The sequence below is a fragment of the Gekko japonicus genome, unplaced genomic scaffold, assembly GCF_001447785.1.
Source record: "Gekko japonicus isolate JY-2015 unplaced genomic scaffold, Gekko_japonicus_V1.1 scaffold453, whole genome shotgun sequence".
Classification (NCBI taxonomy): domain Eukaryota; kingdom Metazoa; phylum Chordata; class Lepidosauria; order Squamata; family Gekkonidae; genus Gekko; species Gekko japonicus.
Window position 1 is genome coordinate 595,838 of NW_015168663.1, and position 24,001 is coordinate 619,838.

The window sequence follows — 24,001 nt, forward strand, 5'->3', positions numbered from 1 at the left end:
CCGCGGCAGCGGCCGAAACCCTGTGCGAGCCTTCTTTTTTCGCGCCGTTTTTGGCGGGCTCTTTACTGCTGTGCGCTGTGCTGCGATCCCTTCCTTCCCCGCCCGAGTCCGGTTGCTCGGGGAGGTCAGGAATCCGTCGTCTGCTTCCGGGTCCAAAAGGGGGGGGGAGGGGGGGGGGGGTCCTCCTTCCTTTTTTTTTTTTTTTTTTTTTTTTTTGAAGTAGAGAATCCAGGGAGAAAAAACCTGAAGGGAAGAAAGAGAGGTCAGTGCAAGGAAAAAAGGAAAGATAAAAGGCAAAAGTTTGGCAAAGCCTAAACACGCTGCTCTCCCTCTTGAGGCAGGAAAAGAACTGAGGATGAGGGTGACTCCCACACAGGAAACAGGAAGTTCTTGGAAGTCCTGCCTCCCTGAAAGGAGGGTGGGAATCACCCACAATCAGATGTCCTCCAGCTCAGAGGGAGAAGTGGGGAATCAAACCTGGTTCTCTAGATCAGAGTCTGCCACGTTTAATCACTACACCAAGGCTTTACAGAGGTGTCAAACTCATTAGTTAAGAGGGCCGGATCTGACAAAGTGCCGTAAAATGCAACATGAGGTACCAGAGATATAAACTTTATAAAGATTATTTCAGATGCCGAATGGCAATATGCTTGATTGGATTAGGTGTGGAGATATTATCACTGGTAATGAGACAGGTAACCTAGGTCTCAGTTTGGTCCAGGAGGATTCAGTCCAGGAGGATGCAAAGAATAAATGGACATAAGTCTGAAGAAGTGAGCAGTGACTCAAGAAAGCTCATACCTTGCCACAAATTTTGCCATTGGACCCTTACTCAGCTATAAGAAACCATAACATCCAAAAAATAGTGGGGGGACATTTTAACCTTCCAGGGCACTCATTTGCTGACCTAAGAGTAGTAGTTCTCTTACAAAGGGATTTCAAAGCAAAGTTAAAAAGAGAGACTGATGAATTGCAACTGATAATGACGCTCAATGCATCCTCCTGGGCTGAATTGAGGCCTGGCTTTCTTCTCTCGTTACCAATGACTGCTATTGTTATTTGGCATCTGAAAACACTTCACTCTCCAAGATTAAAGGACAAATGGACTCATACTCTAGCTGTATCTGAAGAAGTGAACAGTGGCTCCTGAAAGCTCGTGCCCTGCCACAAATTTTGTTAGTCACTAAATTGTACCTTTTTTTCCTTCTTTGCTTCCACTGCATTTTTCCTACCTTGCAACCCGCTTTCTGCATTATAGGTCGTGCCTTAAACAGTTTTTTTGGCTGTTTGCATTGTTTTCCAGTTCTGTAACCCTACTCCATTCTTTATTAGATTATTTGTGCTGTTTGATAGAGTTGTTTACACTTTGTAAAGAAAATAAATAGTAAAGATTTACCACAGAGTAATATCCCAGGATGTATATATTACTTAACCAAAGCACATCAAGATGGGTAGCCATGTTAGTCTGTCTCAGGGGTAATTTCCTGCGGGAGCACATGCAACAAGCCCCGCCCCTGCTCCCAGCAGCCCTGTTGGCAACGAGGAGCAAGAAGCAGCCAGGTAAGTTGCAGAGCCCCCCCCAGCCCGCCTTCAGGTACAAGCTCTCCCTCCTCTGTGAGGGCAGATCTGCACGTTCCCCCCCCCCCATAGCTAGCAATCCAAAACAGTCCAGTGGAACCTTTAAGACCAAGTTTTATTCAGGTACAAGCTCTCCCTCCTCTGCAAGAACAGATCTCCATGTTCTCCCCCCCCCCCAATAGCTAGCAATCCAAAACGGTCCAGTGGAGCCTGAGCGGTGGATGTTGCCTTCTGACACACTTCCAGTGATGTCAGGGGAGTGGCATATAAATTATGCTAATGCATTATGCTAATAGGCTCCTGCACCTCTTTTTCTGCAAAATGACCCCTGGTCTGTCTGCAGCAGCAGCAAAGAGCAAGAGTCCTATAGTACCTTAAAGACTAACAAGATTTGTGGTAGGGAATGAGCTTTCTTGAAGCACTGCTCTGAAGAAGTCAGCAGTGACTCACGAAAGCTGTCATACCCTGCCACATATTTTGTTAATCAAAGCAGTATTACTTTTAGTATCAGTTAATCTCTCCTACTTGCATCACGGTAGTTTAAACCTTACTTCTGAACTCCTTGAGTACTCTCTTATATAGGAATACATTCCCAGATACATTGTCAACAAAAAAAGGCATTCAGAGTTCATAATTTGTTTTGGGGTTTTTTTTTGGGGGGGGGGGGTGAGATTACAAATTGACTAGTTTGGTATCAAATTATTTCCGCTAGGTGCCCAATACAGCCAACCTCTATGTGGAAACTGTAGTATGGGTGTGAATTATAGAGTTTATACTGGGGTCAACTCGCGAAAGGTTTGCGGCTCCCAGCCTCGCTTCGTCTGTCGAGGCACGGCACGTAGCCACCCCGCCCCGCCGTCTTGTCCAGCTACCACCTGTTTCCGGGTAGGCAGGGCTGTCTGCCAGGAGCCCCTTTCCAGGGCCTTTTCCTCTCCTCTCCTCCGCCCCGGGTTTGTTCCTCAGCAAATGAAAATAGGCATAAGATCAATTTTACAAAACTAAGCTAGCCAACCAACTAAATCACAGATCTAACCGCTTATAATTAAGTGCGCTGCTCCTGTGAAAGATTCCATCAGCAGCGCTCTGTACTATAGAAAACGGAACCTCCGCCCCTTCAACCATAGTTTCATCACGTGACCCCCTCGTTCTATCCAGGAACGGTGAAAGTGCTAACAAGAGGTACTGGAAGGCTTCAAAGTTGCAGCTTTGTGTTTCAATAGCGCATGTGTATAGGCGGAAGATCATACGCATGCGTGCTAGCTAAATAGGAGGAAGTTCGATTAGTGAACAGCCCCGCCGGCCGGCAGATTGCGCATGCTCACCAACTCGAAAGAAAATGGCCGCTGCGGCCAAGGTTTCGGGTCTTAAGTTCAGTGTTTCAGCTGGAGGCTGGAAGTCTGTAATTACGACCTGTTGACATCGCGGGTGGTGAGTGGTGGCTGCGGTGCTCCTTTAGTTATTCTCTGATGTTGTCTTGTCTATTATAATATTGTTTTATTAGTTACTGTAGATTTTCCGGGCAGTATGACTGTGGTCTTGGCATTAGCAGCTGTGACTGGCATCCTCAGAGGTATAACACAGAAAAATGGAGTACTCTCTGTGTCTCTGTGACATAGCTGCTGGTGAAACATCAGGTCCTATAACGCCAAGACCACGGCCATACAGCCCGGAAAATCTACAACAACTAATGAACTCCGGCCGTGAAAGCCTTCGACAAAATATTGTTTTATGTTACTTTTTTCTGATTGTGTATATACGGTTGTCAGGTTCCCCCTGGTCGCCGGCGGAGGATGGGTGGGGGTAGGGTTGTCAGACCCAGGTTGGGGGACTCCTCGAGATTTGGTAATAGAGCCCTGGGTGGCCTCAGTGGGGTACAGTGACATAGAGTCTACCTTCCGAAACATCCATTTTCTCCAGAACTATTTTTTAAAAATCTGAATTAAGCTGTAATTCCAGGAGATCCCTATGGGAATCTAAATATGAGGTGTCTATTTTGCCTTCCTTTAAGATAAAATAAAACATTATATTTATTTTTGCTATGTCATGGGATGTTCCTAGGGGTGTTTATAATTTGCATGAAACCTACATACCCATTTCAACTGGGGCATCCTGTGAAGTTTGGTTCTCCCCCCCACCCCTTAAAGTAAGGTAGCTTTGTTGTATTAAAAATATTTACATGACTAGGCTTGATTAGTTAAAATAATGAGTTTAGTTAGTCTTCAGCATTGTTGAAAAACCTGATGTCTTATACATTGTTCAATACTTGTTTCTGAAATTTCATCATGTATGTCTGTTTTGTTACATTTATCGTGGTGATAGGTCTTTAAATATTACAGCACACTGAATAGAAGCTTATGTAAATCACAGTCCCAAAGGCATCCCAAATTACAGTTTATTCTCTAATGCAATGCAGTATGCTAGTATCTGATATGCTGTGACAGAACTTGAAAGAAAAAAACAGGGAGCTGATTTGTACACAGAGAAGGGGCACCAGTAATGGCAGGGGACTGAGTGAAATCACTTCTGAGTGAAATCACCAATGGAAAGCTTTTTTGGCTGCATTTTTGCAGTCAATGAGAGATGAAGATGGGTTGCGATATCAATTCCTTCTTGTCATGATAGATCTCCTTACTGTATGGCATTTTTTCTGCAAGACCCTCTCATCTCCCCAGTATTGGCTATTTGGAGGGGTGAGGGGAAAAGATCTGCTTCCATGAATGCCTTGGGGTTGATGTGTTGGTCCCTGAGAAATCATTGTCCTTCTTTGTGCTCTCTGGGAAGGTTTATCAGTACTGGAATAGTGAATATTGGGAACAGATTCAGTAGCATCCTATACATTTAACCAACATCCCTATGTAAACATGTGCTTCTGATGTTTCCTTTCCTCCAAGTGTTTAGTAGTTACATGTACATAAAAGACAGGTGTGTTTCTCTCCAGTGAAAATACAGAAGTGATTGCCAGTTTGTCCCAGGAGCCCAGAGGGCGTAGCCTGAGTCTTAATAAGGCTCAGTGTGCTGTGTGGTGGTACTATGTCTTGAAATGATACACTGAAGGTTCTGAATGGAGAGCTAATGGCTGTCAGGCAAGAGCACTTAGAACTGACTGCTATCTGAGCATGGAAGCATCCTGAATATAAACGTAGTGCCATGGTTATTATATATCAGTAAACATGATTTTGATAAACAGCTTGTCTGTGATATAATGCATATTACCCATATCATTTTTGTGTACATGTTATAAATGTATAGGCTGCTATTGATTCTCTTTCTAGGGATTCATTATTCCTGTACTAATTAATATTTTTTGCTATAAATAAATTAAGAATGTAAATACTTATCATGTAAAAGGTGTGTTAGATGGTAGAATCTGTCCTTAGCGTAATGGGCTTCGCTCTTCTTCTTACAAATGAGTAATCACCATGTCATCATAAGTCTGGTATTAAGAGGTTCCATGCATGTTTGACTCCCAACATCTCTTTAAATATTACTCACAGGGGAGTACTGTAGTTCCCATTATGATTTTGTGAGTAATGTATGTATTTACACATAATTAGATGTGGGGCTCCTCCTGCTCCTGGCCCACTAATTGCCCCTCTGTTGTGTGAGGAGGTGGTGTTCCCTCTAAGCTGAGTTAGTGTGAGCTAGTGCACAGTTTTTTAGCCTCCGGCTCACACATTTTTGTCTTAACTCAGAAAGGATGGCGCCAGAGCAAACTAATTCATGCAGTAGCCAAATTGCTCACTCACAACTTTAATGCCAGTATCTCACAAAGTAGAAATTTTGCTCATAAGACTCCACAGCTTAGAGGGAGCATTGGTTGCAACACCAGGATCCTCCTCCACTGATCTCTGCTCCCCAGCACTCTGAGCAGGATGTGGGTCCTCTTTAGATACCCAATGGGATATCACTCCCTCATGGCCACTTCTACTCCACCTGGAAGTCCTAGTGATTGGAAGCATGCTCTCATTGACATGGCCATGTTTCTTCTGCCACCATCGATCTGGCTTTATGCCAGATGCCTTTTCCCCAACCATCTGACTGCTTGGCTACTTACTTCAGAGTCCAGCACCACCCTTACTAGATGCCTGCTAGGTTGCTTCTTTCTTGAGGAGTCATCCCTGCAATTTTCCTGCGGCCCCATCCTCCACAAGCCCACTCTAGTTGCACTGTGGCTCGGGTGGGTGGCACCAGGCCAGCCTGACCAAGCAAGAGCAGGTGGTGCCATCCCAACAGACTGGTGGCACAAGAGGGTTGTCCTAGGTGCCTGCTGATATGATGCAAGGAAAAGGAGGGCTTACATTGCTGCAGATGATAAGAGCCGGTGGGGTCCTGCTACCCAACATCAGGCTAATATTTGGGGGCCCAATATCTTTTATTTTCCTTGTTTTTAAAACACTTTCAGTATAAAGAAGTCCAGTTCTCTGTACAGAAGGAAAATTTAATGAAAATAGTACCTGTTGCACATTTTTTTGTTTTTGCTTTGTACAGAATGTGGTCCTTTTGATTTAAGCACATTCCAGTGTACAATGGAGATTTCAGTATGAGCTCCTTGTATCATTTCACAGAAAGCCACAACTAAAGATTTAATGTATCTTATATTAGCACACAATACTGACTTTTCCTAAAAATATCATGCTTCTGATGAAAGGTCTAATGATTTCTATTGATTATTTTTGCCCATTTGGCTTCTTCAGGAGTGTAAATTTGATGACTATAGTAGCCATTCCTGGGGGGAGGGGGGTGATTTTGTATATTTGTCAGACATGTTCTTTTCAACAGATTAATATTCTTGCTTGATTTCTTTTTTTTTTTCTGTTCTAGGTATCATTATGCGAAGTGATGTTTCTGTTTAAAATAAGATTTCTGGAGGGAAATAATGTTTTGATTACTTCAGTATTTATAAGTAATGTCAATTCAGTTGCCTTTAAATACCTGTGTGTACTTTGTAATTAGTTCAAAAAACCTTTGGGTTTGGCCGAGGACCTGGCAACTCCACTACTTGTATAGACCAAAGCTTTTTTGGAGGATAAACTATGTTATCCCTCTTAGAGGTTTCCACACAAACCGACCACATTGTAAATGGAGTAGAGGCAAAACACTGTGGTGTAATAAGCATCTCTACTGCCATGACTTTTTGCATTGCAGGATTTTAAAACTTAGTACTTCTAAGGAATTAACAAACAATCGCATGTCACGATTCAAGAACACTTTAGAATCTGTTTCAAAAGCTGTGTCTGGAACTCACAGTGAGCTGGTTTCACGTATTGCTCGTCTAAAGCCTCATTCTGGTGTACTGAGTAAATCGGCTGAAGAAAATGGGCAGGGAAATACTTTCCATGTTACTGTAGAAAGTGACAGGCAAACCAACAGCAGGTCTCAGGAAGAATGTGATGATAGTATAGATATAAAGAAGCCTGTCTTGGTGACTGGAGACCTAGATCCAGGTGGTCTTAGTCACGGTTCACTCAAAGATCTTGCAGATCTCAAAAACAGCCTTTTTCACGTTAGCTACTTTGCTACAAACTTTGGAGAAACGTACAACTTCCTTGCCAGTCACATCAATTGGTATTTTAGTACTAGTGTTATGGATAAAGAGAAGAAAGGGAGCTCATTCCCACCCAAGCTAGAGAATCAAACTGGAGAAGCACTTGACTCACGAGAAGAAGACATATTAAGTAATGAAAACAGGCTAAATGAAGCATCGGCTTTAATTCCTTCAGCTCAGTCTCCAGATTCTACAAAGACCAGCGTCACTCCTTCAGCTTCCAGCAAAAAAAGTATTGCAAATCTTCTTTCTTACCCCAGTAACAGTGTACAGGCCTTTGTGGATAGCTACATTGGAGGGCTGGTGCCCAGATTGCGTTCTGATACAAGATCCGCTTTGCAAGAAAAGATCAATGTACAGGAACCTGAGGAAATTTTGAAAGATGATGAAGAGACCAAAAGTGCTGAAGAAAAAGAGAAGAGGCTGTCTCTTCAAAGGGAAAAGGCAAGTCCCCCCCCCACATTTCCTTCCCCTTTACCTTGTATAAAACCATTTTACTGGGGGGCAAAGGAGAAGCCCATGAGAAAAACTGCCTGCCATTGATATCCTGAACTAGGGCTCTGGCCACTGATTTTACTGTCCTCAGTGCTTAGGATATTTGGAGGACCATGAATTATTTTAGCTATGGGTATTTGAAACTATTTATGTGGCAAAGTACATATACAGCAACTTAGGTTATAACTATCATGAATCAAGTGATTTTAAATATGAAGTGGTGCTCCACAAATGTCCACAACAGCTGCTAGCCCTATGCTAGCACCACTGCCACAGGAGGTGGTGGCGGCTACAAGCATGGACGGCTACAAAAGGGAATTAGATAAGCATATGGAGCAGAAGTCCATCAGTGACTTCTGCCACAAGGTATAGATAGGGACTCTGGGGCAAGTGATGCTCTGTCTTCTTGGTGCTTGGGGGGGGGGGGTCAGCAGTGGGAGGGCTTCTAATGTCCTGGCCCCACTGCTGGACCTGATGGCACTGGTATTTCTGGCCACTGTGTGACACAGAGTGTTGGACTGGATAGGCCTTTGGCCTGATCCAACATTAGCGTATCTTATGTTCTTATGATGATACATACCTATGTATGACATATCAACAGCCTGAAATGAATGAGCCATTATCTTTTTTAAAAGTCTGCTTGCTTGGGCCCAATTTTTACTTGCCACAGGCAAGCAACTAGTCCTACTCAACCTCTCAGGCCTATTTTTTGAGAATTGCCATGTTAATATATGTGAAATATGTTCAGAGCTGTAAAGGGCCATATGAACACTAAGTGAAATTAAACATCTTCTGTATCTGGGAGGAGGAGTCACCTGTTCACCACTTCTCCACAATACAACAATAAATTACTAAAAGCAGATTTTGAAAAGTATTGGTCAGCATATCCCCTCTCATGCATATTTCTGTTAATCATTTGTGATTAAAAAAACCCTTAGTAAAAAAAATCCATGATTCCCTCAGCCATAATGATTTCCCCTTTTGTAGCATCTGAAGCAGTCAGTTCTGACTTATAGGAACTCATGCTGAAATATTGTTCATCTTTAAGGTGCCACTGGACTTCTGTTAGGTTAAGGATAGACTTCATATTTGCTATGACAATGTAAGTGGATATTTACACACTTGAGATAGATATGTGTGTGTGAGAAAATAACATTTGGTTTCAAAGTACATGTTTATTTCCATACTGGAAACAATGTTAGTCTGTTGGAGCAAAAAAAAAAAAAAAAAGCAGTTTTGTAGAATCTGGATTAAAATTTAACAAGTTTACAAGGGCCAGAGCGCTCTTCATTAGATTCATGAAGTGGTTACCCAAGTGCACATAGCATATAAACAAACTCTAGCAAAATAGTTGGGCTAGTCTGTTATTAAAAGCTTGTGCTTCAATGAATCTTGTAGTCTATAAGTTTGTGCCATTTAAGGCATCACAAGAATATTTTTAGTAAAGAAATTTACCATTAATATCAATGTTTTTTTCTTAGATTATTGCAAGGGTGAGTATTGATAACAGAACCCGGGCGTTAGCTCAAGCATTACGAAGATCATCTAACAGAAGAGTCTATATCAACAGGGTTGAAGAATTGACATACCATCTCTTGGAATTTCCAGAAAGTAGAGGAGTAGCTATTAAGGTACAAATAACCTGGCGCTTAACAATTGATAATGAATAAGGAATATAATCATAATTGCTCAAAAATCTAATTGTAGAACTATTAAGTGTGAACTGTGCACTTTGCCGCACATCTTGGCTTTTGCATAATATTCCAGATATGTCAGGTGTTAATGTGGAAGATCTGGAATGTGTCATAGGCCTCTAGACTTCCCGGTTCCAGAAACTTGTTACGTGTGAATCTGCAAACTATGGTTTGCCCTTGTCTTTAAATCAAGTTGGAAGTGGGCTTCCAATTTAGGATGGACACACTGAACCACGAAGCAACATTCATCACACATTTTGCCCTGTTTGTGGTTTGTGAACCAAAGTTCATGACAGGTCTACCATCATGAACTTCCACAAACTTTTAAATCAGTTTATGGCGATTTGTGGATAGAACAGAAATCAGGGATTCTGAGTCCTTCTAAACTCCTGCTTCCTATTCCCCTCAAAAGCCGCAAAAACAGCTGAGTGGTGGGGAGCAGCCTTTAAAGCGACTGTACCAGACAATCCACGAAAGCCTGAAAAACAGCTGAGTGGCAGGGGCTGTCTTGTGCAGTCCCTTTAAATGTTAAAAGGAATGCACAAGACACCCTGAAACAGCTGAGCGGCAGGGAGCAGCCTGCTCCCTGTAGCTCAGCTGTTTTTCAGGCTTTCTGTGAACCCTGCTTAAAGAGACTGCAGCCCCTTTCAACAGGGTTTGCAGTGCCACAAACTGGTTCACTTTGCAAGTGAACCTCCGATTTGGTTTGTGGTTTGGCCACAACGACAACAAGAAAGGCTTTACCAGCTGACAGAAGATGATGAGAGAGGGAGATGGACAGATCTCCCCGGCAATGTTCCCTCTAAGCTCTGGAGTCTCGTGAGCAAAAATTCTACTTTGTGAGCTACTGACATTACAGTTGTGAGTGAGCGATTTGGCTACTTCATAAATTAGTCTGCTCTGGAGTAGAGATGTGAAGGCCCGGGAAAAAAATGGAAAAATTCGGGGAAAAACCGTTTCCCCCCCGTTTTTTTCCTGAAGCCTTTTTTGTTTTTTTCCGAAAAATTGAAAAAAGAAAAAAAAATTGATTATGGAACGTTTTATTTTAACATGATGAATAAAATATTTTAAGACAAGGTGTTCAAATATTTTCCAAATCATTTCTAATATATATATATATAGTATCAGATTGATCTAATTTCTGTGCACTGAGGACAAGGAAGTCCTAGGTTACAAACTGAACTCTCCAATGCAAGAGCAAGATGCATTTCTTCCTTTAGGAGGTGCTATTATTAGAAGAAAATAAAAAGGTTTCAGTTTTGTTTTTGCATGTGGGTGGGTATTCTGTTTGTAATAATTGTTTGGATACACTATAGTTTTAATATGATAGTTGTGATAATTTCATGCCAAGTAAAAATTTCCATAGTCATATTTTATGTTCCTAAAGTAACAGAATGACTTTCAATCTAGAAAAGACAAAAAAAATGCTAATGTAGCATTTTTTTTCAATTTTTCTGAAAATTTCTGTTTTTCCCCGGAAAAAACTGGAAAAAAACCAGGGTTTTTTCCGAGCTTCAAAATTTCTGGAAATTTTACATCTCTACTCTGGAGCCATCCTTCCTGAGCGAGGATAAAATGTGTGAACCGGAGGCTAAAAACTGTGAGCTAACTCACACTAACTCAGCTTAGAGGGAACACTGCTCCCCGGGGAGAGAATTCCAGAGTTTTGGCACCATGACTGAGAAGGCCCTACTCACTTCAGATGGCAGGGGCACCAGGAATATGGCCTCCAAAGATGACTCAAAAGGTCAGGTAGGTTCATATGTGAGTAGGCTGCCCTTCAAGTATGCTGGCTCCAAGCCATATATGGCTTTAAAAGTCAATACTAGCATCTTGAATTGGGCCCAAAAGCTAATGGAGAGCCAGTGTAGATGGAACAAGACTGGAATGATATGGTCCTTCTGACCCACTCCAGTAAGTGTTCTGGTTGTAGCATTCTGCATGAACTGTAGCTTTCAGACACTCTTCAAACACAGCCCCAGGTAGAGCTCCTTGCAGTAACCAGATATTACCAGATTGTCAGCCGTGTTGGTTTGAAGCAGTAGAACAAATTTAGAGTCCATACCTTGAACAAATTTAGAGCTCATACCTTGAATAAAACTTTGTTGGTCTTAAAGGTGCCACTGGACTCTCAATTTGTTCTACTAATATTCCCAGGGCATGCATCACCGTGGCAAGATCTTTCCTTCCCTGGTATGGCTGCCCCTGGCTTACCAGCCAAAGGCACCCCTGGCCACTGACGCCACTCACTTATCCAACAAGAGGCACAAGTCAAACAGCACCTTTTAGCCATGATCCTGCTTCTTTAGGGAGAGTACAACCCCATCCAGAAGAGATCTCAGTGTTTGGGTCAGACCTTCCCCCTTGTCAGTAGTTACCTCCATTTTGTTGGGATTAAGTTTCAGTTTGTTAGCTTTCATCCATCCCACATTGCGTCCAGGCACCTTTTACAGTTTCCACAAGCTCTTGAGGATCTTTTGAAAGTGCAGCCATGCACAATTGACCATCTACAGTTATAACTGTTAAATTCTGATAAACTGGTTTTATTTCCCCCCTGTGGTTTTAAAATTAACTAGCTAGTCTTTTCAATAAGAGTTTTTAAAGACACTGTAACAGCATGATCCTGAGCATTTTTACTTGAAAAGTAGTTCCTCAAGTTTAATGGGATTTACTTCCTGAGAAGCATGCTCCGGACTATAACTAGAGTGAATTATATGTGACAAAAGTATCAAACATCCACATATTGTTTTCAAATACCTAGCGATCTCAGCTTTGTACTATTGTATGACTTCCAGTTAAATTAGTTCTCTCTAAATTTAAAATTTTTATTTCTAGGAAAAAATCATTCCCTGCCTGTTGCGTCTCAGACAAGCAAGTGATGAAGCCCTTGAGGCTGCCGTTAGGGAGGCGTTGGCAGTAATTGGATATACAGATCCTGTGAAAGGTTGGGGCATTCGTGTTCTCAGTATCGATGGTGGGGGAACAAGGTAGGTCAGAGTATGTTACCTCTGTGACTTCTACTGGGCTATATCCAGCTGTCTACAGACATTGCAGAGTGAGGCCCTCCCACAGTAGTCCACTGAGCTCTCTGTAAGTTTGTTTCTTGGGGGCCAGCACACCCTCAGAAAAAGCTTTGGAGGCAGAGTGGAGATCTGCAGTGCACGTGTTAGGGAAGCTGTGAAAATCACAGCACCTTTTTCTGAAGACTTAAGTGCCTGCACAAGTCTTCTGAACTGCATGGTTGGATCCATGCCACTCGTTCTGCTAATCTGAGATCAGAGAAAAAATACTAATTTTGCTGGTCCAGCTGCACATACAGTGTACATGCATACCATTGGCTCTACAGGCTTCCCACTTTTGGAGGAGCATTGCATTTATTTATTTATTAGACAGCCTAGTAGAAGAACTCTGACTTCATGTTGTTGATGTTTAATCAAAAATGGAAGAGTGACAGACTTAAAATGATGGACCGTAAAATAGTTTACCTGAAGGATGTTACATGCACATGTTCAGAGCATCTAATCCTTGAAAAAAAAATCACCATTCCCCAATATATGTAATTTAACCTTTGCCAGTTACAGATGAGGGTGGATAATTGCTTTTCTTGTACTGGGAATAGCCTCCAAAGCCCAATGCAACTGAGAGATTAAGTCTTCTCTTCCACCTGAATTCTGAGTAAATATAGAGGACTTGGTGAGGAGGCCATGGCAACTGCAATGAACAGCGGGCTACTTAAGCTTTGATGACTGTACAGTAGAAAGACGAAATAGAAGTATTTAAAACAAATAAAATAGCCAAACTAAATATGTGTCTACATATACTAGATGGCCTGTCAAGTGATTTGCAATCTACACTACAATCTTCATTAAAAATACCAGATAGGGGTTCATTTTCTTAATAACAATATCTGTAGAATTGTGCTTGTACACGGAAGCTTATACCTTGAATATAAAACTTTGTTGGTCTTCAAGGTGCCACTGGACTCAAACTTTGTTCTGCTGCTTCAGATCAATATGGCTACCGACCTGAATCAATTTTATGTGCCATCAGCTCAGTGACATCTTTCTCACATTTAAAGAACACAGCTTCAATTTCAGTTTATAGTTTCAATAATTAGTAATTTTTTTATCAAGGCAAGTATTCTAGTGTCTTTGGAGAGTGGAAATAGAATCCTACAAGTGGGAACCTACAAGAAGCCATCTCATTTCCCCCTCCCCCACCATGTCATCTTTTCTTTTCCTAAAAGCCCCCATAGCCTCTCCCCTTTCCTGCTTCTTTCTTTCCTTCTCACCCAACAGCTAATCTAGCTTTATCTGCCCCTCTGTCTTAAGTTTTCTCTTTCCCTCTAAAGCAGCTTGCATTATTCTCCTCTCCTTCTTTTGATCTTCACAACAACCCTGTGAGGTAAGCGAGGCTGAAAGTATGCAACTGGCCCAAAATCATCCAGTGAGCTTCCACAGCAAGATAGCAATTTGAAACTGAGTCTCCCAGACCCTACTCTGTAGCTCTAACAGCTACACCACACTGGATTTCATTGGGTGGCTGCTGTTGAACAGTAGCAAGCAGCCAGGCCTAGGAGAGTCATGCGAGTCAAGTAGTATCAAGTCACCCAGAGAGTGCTACTAGGCCTAGGGTTGCCAGCCTCCATGTGGGACCCGGACATACCCTGGAATTACAACTGAACTCCAGACAATAGAGATCTGTTGCCTTGAAGAAAATGGCTGTTTTGAAGGTTGGACTCTGTGCAATTATATCTGGCTGAGGCTTCTCCCCTCCCCAGACCTCCACAAAATCTCCAGGAATTTCCCAACTTGGTACTAGAAACCCTAGGCCTGGCACTAGTGATTTTTCCTTCGAAGTCCAAATCAGCCCTGGAAAGGGCCTTGCCCCTTCCCACTGACTTTTAATATCAGAACCAAGACTAGAATGTATGGTTGCCCAGTAACAACCACTGAGGGAATCCCTTGCTTAAAGCTACAGGCAGTCTTTTTATCATTTGGGATTGTTTTTAAGCCCCACCCGCAATGTATTGGTTTAGAAATCACATTTTTTTCTATAAACTTGGGGCATTTAATTTATTTATTTATTTATTTATTTTGGGATTTATATCTTGCCCTACCCATACGGCCCAGGGCGGCAGGTTTGTAGAAAGATCTGTCTTGTCCATTCACAGCTCCAGTCACCGTATTTAAGTACCTTCAGAGTTGGCTGACTTTGCTTTAGAATATACAAGTGTGGGCCCACAAGACTAGCAAGGGGGGGAATCCCCCCCACTTTTCTCACTGGGCCTAGCGCAGCTCCTGCGATCCTCTAATGACCACTGGAGGTAGGTTCGTTCTCTGTAGTTGCACAGAAAACACTATGTTACAGTTTGGGAAATTAACCCCCCCCCCCGTGTGTGTGTGTGTGTGTGTGTGTATGTATATTAGGGCTGCCAAGTGGGGGCGGGTGGCGGGTAAACCCCCGCTTTTGGAGGCCTGATTTCTGCCGCTGCAGAATCGGGCCCCGGGGGGAACTCCGCCCCCCGAAGCGCAGAGTGGCTGCGTCACCAGAGGTGACCAACCACGTCGATCACGTTGGGGGCGTGGCCCCGATCATCAGAGGGAAAACTTTATGGTTTCAGGGCCACGCCCTCAACGTGATCGATGTCGCACGTCACTTCCGGTGATGTGCTGGTGGCACGCGCGCGTGCAAAGCCCGCACACGTCCACCTACGGCTCCCGGAAACCGGCGAGGCTCCCCCGCCGCCAAGATAAATAGACTTGGCAACCCTAATATATATATAAACACACACACACACATTTAGGATTTTTCTGCAAACTTGGAGGGGGGATGTTCCTAAATTTGCAGAAAAATATGATTTGGGTAAGTGTGGTCTCGATCCACAGATTAGATATTTGTAGAAGGGAGTCACACTTGAGAAACAGATATATCGATGATACAGTTTGAATCAGCATATTTCAGTGCAGTACCTGCAGTGTTTGTACAAAGCTGGCATATGTGGAGTTTTTAACACTTTATTGATACAACGCTTGGTATGTTCAATACTCAAACTTCATGGTGGGTTAACAAGTCTTAAAACTGGGCTGTTTGTAATTTGAGATTGAAACCTTGTTAGCTGCTGTGTGAGACAGGATGGTGTACTAGGTGGATCACTGGTTCTGATCCAGCAGGGCTCTTCTTACGTTCTTAAACCTTACTTCTTTGTTACCTGAGCAAGGAAATTGTATATGAATTATGCTTTTACCATGTTGATGGTCAGGATATGAACAAGTTGAAAAATCACTTTTATATTTGGTTCATGCATAGGAATTTCTGAAGAGAGAATGTATCTGTTCTCTTGCCTCTTTGCGGTTCACTCCAGAAGTAATTCGTTTGAAAACTAATAATAATCAGTTTAAACTTGTAATAGCTTTTAATGCTGACTCTTTGTTTACTCTTGCGACCCTCATACAACTAGCAGTAAAATCTAAGCATAAGGAAGATTAAAGAGAAACATAAGGGGAAATTAAAATATCGTTTAAGGAACATACTGGCTTTTGGCAACACTCTTGAATGTAGATAGTGTTTCCAGAATTTTCAGTGCCATAAATGTGTTTACTTCATTGTGCTAATAATCCAGAGCCAGCTTTTGCTCTGTGTGAAAACTCCAGCCAATTTCCAGGTAGTATTCCACGCATTACCATGGTATCTGTCTCCAGTGAGATAACAACATAGCTTGTGGAACTAAAAAAACACACAAGCCATCTTGAGTCTTTAAATGCTTTGCATTCATGTTTAAGGGCCCATCCTAACATTAGGATAAAAATCTAGCCTTGACTGAGTGAGCACATAGCCAGCAGTGTTCGGCAAAATTTATTCTTGGTAACCTGACTTCCTCTGTAAAACACAGTTCTCATTCCCCCCGCCCCCCCAGTTTACCGCTTAGGCTGCCATTTACAGGGGTATTTTGGTTTAATTTTTCCAACTGTCACCTATAACTTAAATTTAACACTAACCAATTAATTGCTCATAAACTACAGAGTTGCCTGGGAGCAATAATTACTTGTAATCCCTACCATCCTGTCTTGTATTGAACCAGTGAGCTGTGAAGGCATGCAGTAATGTATTCTTGTTTCCAGTTTCCTAAGTGACTGCATTCTTGCAACCCCATTCTTTCTGTTTCTGTGCCATTCAAAGCCTCTGAACTTTTCACTTTCACCATGACGGAACTGATTTCTTAAGCGGTATAAGCGAAGTTTCTCAAAGCTCTGCTTATCCAGTACACAAGTCTTTTCATTTCAGCTAACAGCATGATAAAGCAATGCAGTATGCTTTCACTTTTCACTTGACTGTTTAAAATTATGTAACATATGGAACAATTGCCTCTTCAACTGCAGTGCAGTCATAATCAGAGTTACACTATTCTAAGCCCTCAACTTCTGTTTAGGCCCTAAACTCTGTTTAGGAATGCACTGTCAGTGTTTTCCCATAGCATTCTGAACAATCATTGTATCCATTTATCATGCTTCTTGATACCGCAGATGAGGGCTGAGGTTGGCAAACTGTCATGGCAGAAGGCTGCCTGCTTCAGGAGTGGACTGGAATGGGAAAAGGGCTCTGCCCTGCTCACCTGATGGAGGGCCAAAGAGTGAACTGGAAGAGAGGGGGCACCACTGCGCTTATTCCTTTGGGCTGCACTGTGCCTAAGCAGGTGCAGACCCTTGGGTGGAGTCCGGCTGGCAAGGAGAAGCATGGCAGTGCCTTGAGATAATGAGCATGGGAACAGCAGTGCTTGGATTTTCCCTGTGCCTGCATGGTACTGATGACAAGGAGCATGGTGGTGTCCAGCTTAGCCCTGCAGGCCAGGGGCATGATATAGGTGGTGAAGAGGAACATGGGCATGGTAGCACCCAGCTTTGCCCCATTCTGGCCTGGGGCACAGCACAGCCAGTAAAGAGGAACACCAAGCATAGTCCAACAGGTTGAAGCTGGGAGCCGCCATGGTCCTCGTTACCAGCTGTGGTGTGTCCAGGACAGCCCAGGGCAAAGCTGAACACCACACCCCTTTCCAAGGATAGGGTGCTCTGGGTCAGGTGGCTCTCCTTGGTAGCAGCCCACCAGGGTTTTGTCCAGTGAAGTAAATGGGCAATTTGCCCTAGTTTGTTTAGCAACTATACTAGAATGCTGTGGGGATGTTCAGTCTGATATGGTGTGTTGTTAATGCATTGTAGAGCTACTGAGAAGCTTTTGGGGGTTTGGTGAAGACAACCAGAAGTGTTTAAAATTATAAACTTTGCTGGTTGTCTTACATAATTGAGATGGCTGCCTTTTATTTGTCTCCCTTTTATGTATACTTTTATACACTGCATGCATATCTTAAGTTGCTAGAAAGGCAACATGGCTTAGGTATTCACATAACATACAGACACAGCCATAGTTGATGCTGCTCCATAGCATGTGCCTTCATGACACTGGCCTCTCTTCATCTTCTAATAGAGATCATTATTTTTTAAAACTAACTATCCACTTGATCCATGCAGAATTTCTCCATATTTATATCTTTCTGCATTGGCCTGTCGTGCCTTTCACTGGGTGTCTCCTGTCTTGCAAGTTGCAGGAGCTTACTGTTGCCATGAATACAGATAAGAGATTAACACAGAGAGAAAAAGTATTTCCGGTTCTTAAAAGTTCTTTTTAATTATCAAAATTGAAGGTCCACCCTTCCACCAGTGTCATGTAGAGGTTAGAGTGTCAGATGGAACTCTGGTAGACCCTAGATTCAAATCCCCCCACACATACCATAAAAGCTTGCTGGGTGACCTTGGTCCACTCACGTACTCTCTGCCTGATCCACCTCACACGGTTGCTGTGAGATTAAAATGGAGGAGAAGAGAACAAAGTAAGCTGTTCTGGGTCCCTGTTGGAGAGAAGGGCAAGGTACAGATGAAGTAAATTCGACTGCACTGGGGAGGGGTGCTATTTTTTTTTTGCCTTTGCTAGAAAGTATATTACCTGAGTAGAAGGGCTGCCTTAAAATATTAAAAATTTAATTTGTTAGTTTTTAAAACTACTTTTAATATGACAGTTTCCATGGTCTTTTCAGTATCAGGGCTGCTTTTCGTTGTTTTCTAGCACTACAATCAATAATGCTGTAAATTAATGTAGTCATTTTTTCCTCTCTTAACATACCATGATTTGTATAAAACAGTTCTTTTTTTAATCTTGTAGGGGTTTAGTGGCACTTCAGACTCTTCGTAAACTTGAGGAGCTTACTGGAAGGCCTGTTCATCATCTCTTTGACTATATTTGTGGAGTGAGTACAGGTAAATATCCCTGAAAAGGAAATGGATGCATGTTCTATTTATGATATTAAAACTCCCCCATGCTACCTGATAGCAATCTGTGCAATATTTACACCCTGCAGCACTGGGTGGTGCTGCTGTTTAAAACCAGCAAAGAAAAGCCTTGTTGCTGGTTATGTAGATGTTCCATAGAGTTATGATATGTGTGTTTGTATACCAGTTGGTTTGTAATAGAAGCCATTTTGAGAAATCTTTTTCTGCTTGCTTATGATAAAGAAGTTGGAAAAGTGTGTATCTTATTTTACAACTGTGTGGATGACCTTTCCTGACCTGAATGGCACAGTCAGATCTAGCACACTGAGCAGTAATGGCTCTAGTCAGTACTTGGTTGGGAAGACCACCAATGAAGTCTAGGGTCATTACCTAGGGACGGGCACAAACTGGAAAAATGTGGTTCATGTTGTTTCATGCTTTGTGGCCCTGCAAATCCCATTGAAAGGGTTTCTTCTCTATCCATGAACCTCCACACACGGCTTTAGAAGTTCGTGAAGGTAGACCCATCACAAACTTCAGTTCGTGAACCATGAACAGGGAAAACTTCATGACAGATTTTGCTTCGTGGTTCGTTGGTAAACCACCTCTGAACATCTCTTGCCTTGAAAACCCTACAGAGACATCATAGGTCAGCTGCAACTTGACAGCCCTTTCCAACATCAGATAAAATTCCAGCATACTGTTGGTATAACAGTTGGAATACACACTGTGTATTAATTAATGTAAAGAGCAGTGTTTATATGATAGCAGAAATCAGTAGTGATCTGTTTATTGAAATTCCTGTGTGGCAGTTTTGATACCCTATAAATTAAATGGGGATACATTCCCTTGCGTCTAGGTACACCTAAGTCTTACTGAAATAAATGTTTCTAAAAAATGAGGAAAATATGTACAGATCCATTTGGTTTCAGCTCCTTTCAAAAGGGTGGGAAGATATCCTTGCTCTTGGAAAGAAGATACGGTAACTTGTGGCAGGCAAGGATCATTATATAGAAGAGGATTACTTGAAGGCCTCCAGTGGCAATGGCACACTTGACCATGTTCAGAGAATGTTTTCTTAATACAAAACATGAGATTGTAGTTACTTCTATTTCCTAATTGGAATCAGGGTTGTGCTCAATAGCATAACTTCTGGGTACCCATTAGGCCTGCCCGTGTGGAACCCTGCTTGTCCGTACTAACCTCTTCCTTTTTACTACAGTACATATTCTTCCCCTTTGTTGATGGCTGTAGGGAGGAGTGGTAAGTAGGATGGGGAGTTACAAGCCTCACTAGATGCCAAGCCCAAAGACACAAGAGTCAAGGCCTGGTTTTAAAGGGCTGAAGCTTTCTGAACTCATGGAGTTTGTTACTAATTCTTACTAGCTGTCACAAAAAGTAATGTGAATCCAGCATTCACATTAGCAGCATTATTAGTGAAACCTACAAGCACACTCAGTTGGCATTGTTGATGGACTCTGTGGTAGTGCTGTCCCAGTTCTTTTGCTTCCACGTTCTCTCCCTGCTGTCAGGTTCAAGTGCTGTATTTGATGTTACACCGCTGAGCTCCCATCTGGTAACTGTTGTGCTGGCATGGCAGTTAAACATCTCTCTTAAGCATCTGTCAGCTCAGCAGCTTGTATAAGTACCTGCCAACCACTGTAAAAAACAAACAAACCAACTTTTAAAATATCTTAGGGAATCAGTGGTTGATAAACAATTGTAAAATAGCTTATGTCTCTTTCTGAAGTCATTACTTCTGTTTTGGTAAATTCCTCCAGTGCTGAATAAATACTTTGGGTGAGATCCAAAGGTTCCCTCCCAGTAAGTAAGAGGCTTTCTTAGAAGAAGCCTGTTGGTTAGCAGGAGGGTGTGTTTGGATCCAATCTGAAACATTCCTAATTTATTGTGAAATATGCCATAAAAATATGCCAACAAGCATGCTGTTCTAAGTGGCGTAAATTAGCTAAAGCAGGCTTCAAGACTGAATTCAAAATCTTGATCTTGTTGAAAGACAAAAGACTGACTTGTTAAGATTTTATACAAATTCTTCTGTCTCCCTTGGAAGTAACAGAGGATGAAGTTTTTCTGGGAGAGCCATATTTTGCAACTAATTTTTTCTCCTGTATTTTGTCATTCAGCTTATTTTGGGGTCTGGTCTTCCTTTTGAAGTACTTATGTTTAGATTTATGGTGATATGTTCCTGACTTATAGCTACAAATTCCAATTCCATTCTCTTGCCACCAATACCTATTGTCTTTTTTCCTTTCTTTTCTATTACTGTTAATTCAGCCCAGTGGTCTGGAACAGCCACAGAGAGTTTCTTTAAGCAATGGAAAGGTACCCACATAATGGGGTCTCATCAACAAAATATGAGAGTTTAAGCAGTTGTTTTAGAATGTTTCAGTATTTCTACAATGGCAGCCTAAAATCTAGTGACCCTGTGTGTATCCATCTTCATTGCTCAGTACCCTAGAAGTCTCAGCAGAGTTCTTACTAAGTAGGGGGGAAATCAGCTCCTGTCTAAGTTGTAAAAATTCAGGGCAACTTAAAAGTATGTGGTCAATGGATTCAGTTTAATTAATGTCACAATTGCATGTTCTCTCTGAATATGGAATACCAGCATATCTGCTTGCCAAGACTGCAGTTGGTAGAGTGTTAAGACGTGCCAACATATAGGCGCATCTATATTTGGCATATGTTAGATCACAAAAATACATCGGGATGCTAACTGGTAGGGGAATCCCAACTGTGAAGGTTGAGCAAATCCTTCTTGACCTTATGGCTGTACTTTTATAATCCAGATGTTTCAAATGAATTTCAATCAGATGTCTTAGTTCATTGACATTTACTCTCCCCATCAATTCTATTGAAATCCCTTGGCATATTAGCTTATCATTCACCAGTTGCTCTTATGTTTGTCTAATTTAATAAGACTGAGCAAACTTAGCTTTGGATCTGATTAACTTTAAATTAAAAGCCTTCCTCCATGCCCTAGCTTTGTAAGAAAATTCACCTGCTTCAGCTCTTAGAACAACACTGGCCATACATTTGGGGTCCCCCAGTAAACCATGAAGAAAGTTAATTAGCAGTTGATCAGTATCCTCAGTAACAGCCTCTATCCATACACCAGCTGCATATAACAAATGGCCAGCTACCTTAGAGTTAAGTACTTTGAGTGCTGATGGTACATATTGTCCCCCTGAGGTATAAAAGAATATATTGATCACTTTCCCAGTGCTTCTTGCAACTCTTATTACCAATGCCACATTGGTTTCTCTTCAGATCGTAATGTCAGTATTGCGCGGTGTTAGCCCACTGCAGACCAAACACGGGTGCAAGGTGATCCAATAAAGACTGCAGTCTTTCAGGCTTATGTACAAATAATATACAGTTTATTATACAAAGCCACATCCAAATCTTTACACTGAGTGACGTAATGCTCCGCTGCGCTCGCATTCCAAGAAGGAATGAACAGTTCTGTACATCACTGAATATATACAACCATTGGCCAATCAGAGCCAATGCTGAGTCACTGTTACACAGTGCTAATTAGCTCTAGCAGTAGCCAGCTAGAACCGGTCAGAGCCAGCTCTCATGACACTTAGAGCTGTCAGCTCCTGTCAGTTAGATGCCTCAGATCTACAGCATGACTTAATATACATAGAATACTGACATGTAACACTATTGTGAATGTCCCCCATGAGCACTAGAAATATCATATTTGTTTCCTCAATAAAGACTGGAGACTCTCAGGCTTATGTACAAGTATTTTACAGTTTATTATACAAAGCCACATCCAAATCTTTACACTGAGTGACGTAATGCTCCGCTGCGCTCGCATTCCAAGAAGGAATGAACAGTTCTGTACATCACTGAATATATACAACCATTGGCCAATCAGAGCCAATGCTGAGTCACTGTTACACAGTGCTAATTAGCTCTAGCAGTAGCCAGCTAGAACCGGTCAGAGCCAGCTCTCATGACACTTAGAGCTGTCAGCTCCTGTCAGTTAGATGCCTCAGATCTACAGCATGACTTAATATACATAGAATACTGACATGTAACACTATTGTGAATGTCCCCCATGAGCACTAGAAATATCATATTTGTTTCCTACAAAGTTAGAAATACCTGTGCTTTAGAATGCCCTACTCTGTGGATCACCTATTTTGATATCTACTTCTAAGTAATAAAAAATAATCCAAGTTACTCCCCCTCTTTACCTAGTTTTGTTCTGTGCTAGAACGGCTCATATACTAGGATGAGAACTAGAAATGAAGCTATCTGCTAAGCAGGACAGAGAAAGATCTTATGAAATAAAAGCTTTTGAAAAAGAGAGTCTATAGCAATCTCACAATCTTTTCTTGGGTCTTCTAGCGGATGATCAAGCTACTGGTAGTTTGTGAGCTGCCTGCTGGAGTCTCCTACCCTACTCCATCCTAAAGGCTCATAAGGCTGTAGTGCTGGTTGCTTGCTTAGGAAACAGTAGTGATGGTGTGGATAGGCAAAGCTGACAGGTGAAAATAGTTACAATTTCACATCCATTTCATGCAGTAGTCTCAAAACAACTTCTGTGTTAACATTCACTTCAAATCTGTTTATGGGTTACTGCAGCTAGGTACAATGTTTTCAGGGTTTTGCCTCAAGGGTTTGACATTGGTTACAGACTGTCTATCTAAGGATCTTCTTCCTTGATATCTGCTTTTCCATCTCTTCACCTTGATGATGGTAGCAGGGGAGCCCTACTTACAAACTGCCTAAGATTATTTTCTTAAAATCTCCTGTAAATTGCTTACTCATACAATTCCAGAGCAGTATGACTGCAAAGAAACAAGCAAGAAAGGGGAACCTAATTCAATTTGCCCACAGGCTTGAGTCACAATATCAGATCTGCAAATCTTCTATCCTCCTGTGCTTTCATTTGTAAAGGAAATCAAAATGGGGGAGAGGGGTTGGTTGGTATTCAGACTGGTATAATGTTGGGCAACAACAATGCACTAACAGGGAGCCATAAATCTTATCATGCCTTGCTGACAGTTTCCTTGTTCATGTATGCTTGACCAATAATCTGGTCCTATCTGGTGGAACGAGCTCCCGGAGGAGATCAGGGCCCTGCGAGATCTTATGCAGTTCCGCAGGGCCTGCAAGACGGAGCTCTTCCGCCAGGCTTTTGAGTAGTAGCCGCCACCATCACTGTACCATCACCGCGCTGCCAATTTTGGCAATGCGAGCTGGCCCTGGAACTGAAGAACGGACATAGCGCAGACTGATCAAGTAGAGCTAGTAGAATTTTGAAACATTGTATTGCAGACCACATCTTGGATGTTGTTTTGCGAGCACCAATTTTAAATGTAAATGTAACTGATTGT

General features: G+C 42.1%; 1 protein-coding gene across 2 annotated transcripts in view; it reads left to right on the top strand.

The window, feature by feature from the left end:
- The first annotated feature begins 2,729 nt into the window (after positions 1–2,729).
- The window catches only part of PNPLA8 (patatin like phospholipase domain containing 8), a 59,722-nt gene continuing 38,450 nt past the window's right edge, over positions 2,730–24,001 (top strand). The window contains exons 1-5 of one of the 2 annotated variants that reach the window (XM_015415282.1): positions 2,730–2,757; positions 6,400–7,567; positions 9,100–9,249; positions 12,148–12,299; positions 18,523–18,617. In XM_015415282.1, the coding sequence (XP_015270768.1) occupies positions 6,485–7,567; positions 9,100–9,249; positions 12,148–12,299; positions 18,523–18,617 (1,480 nt within the window). In that variant the 5' untranslated portion in view covers positions 2,730–2,757; positions 6,400–6,484. Of the gene's footprint in view, positions 2,758–2,957; positions 3,007–6,399; positions 7,568–9,099; positions 9,250–12,147; positions 12,300–18,522; positions 18,618–24,001 lie in introns of those variants that run through there. The other variant, XM_015415281.1, reaches the window with a different exon arrangement.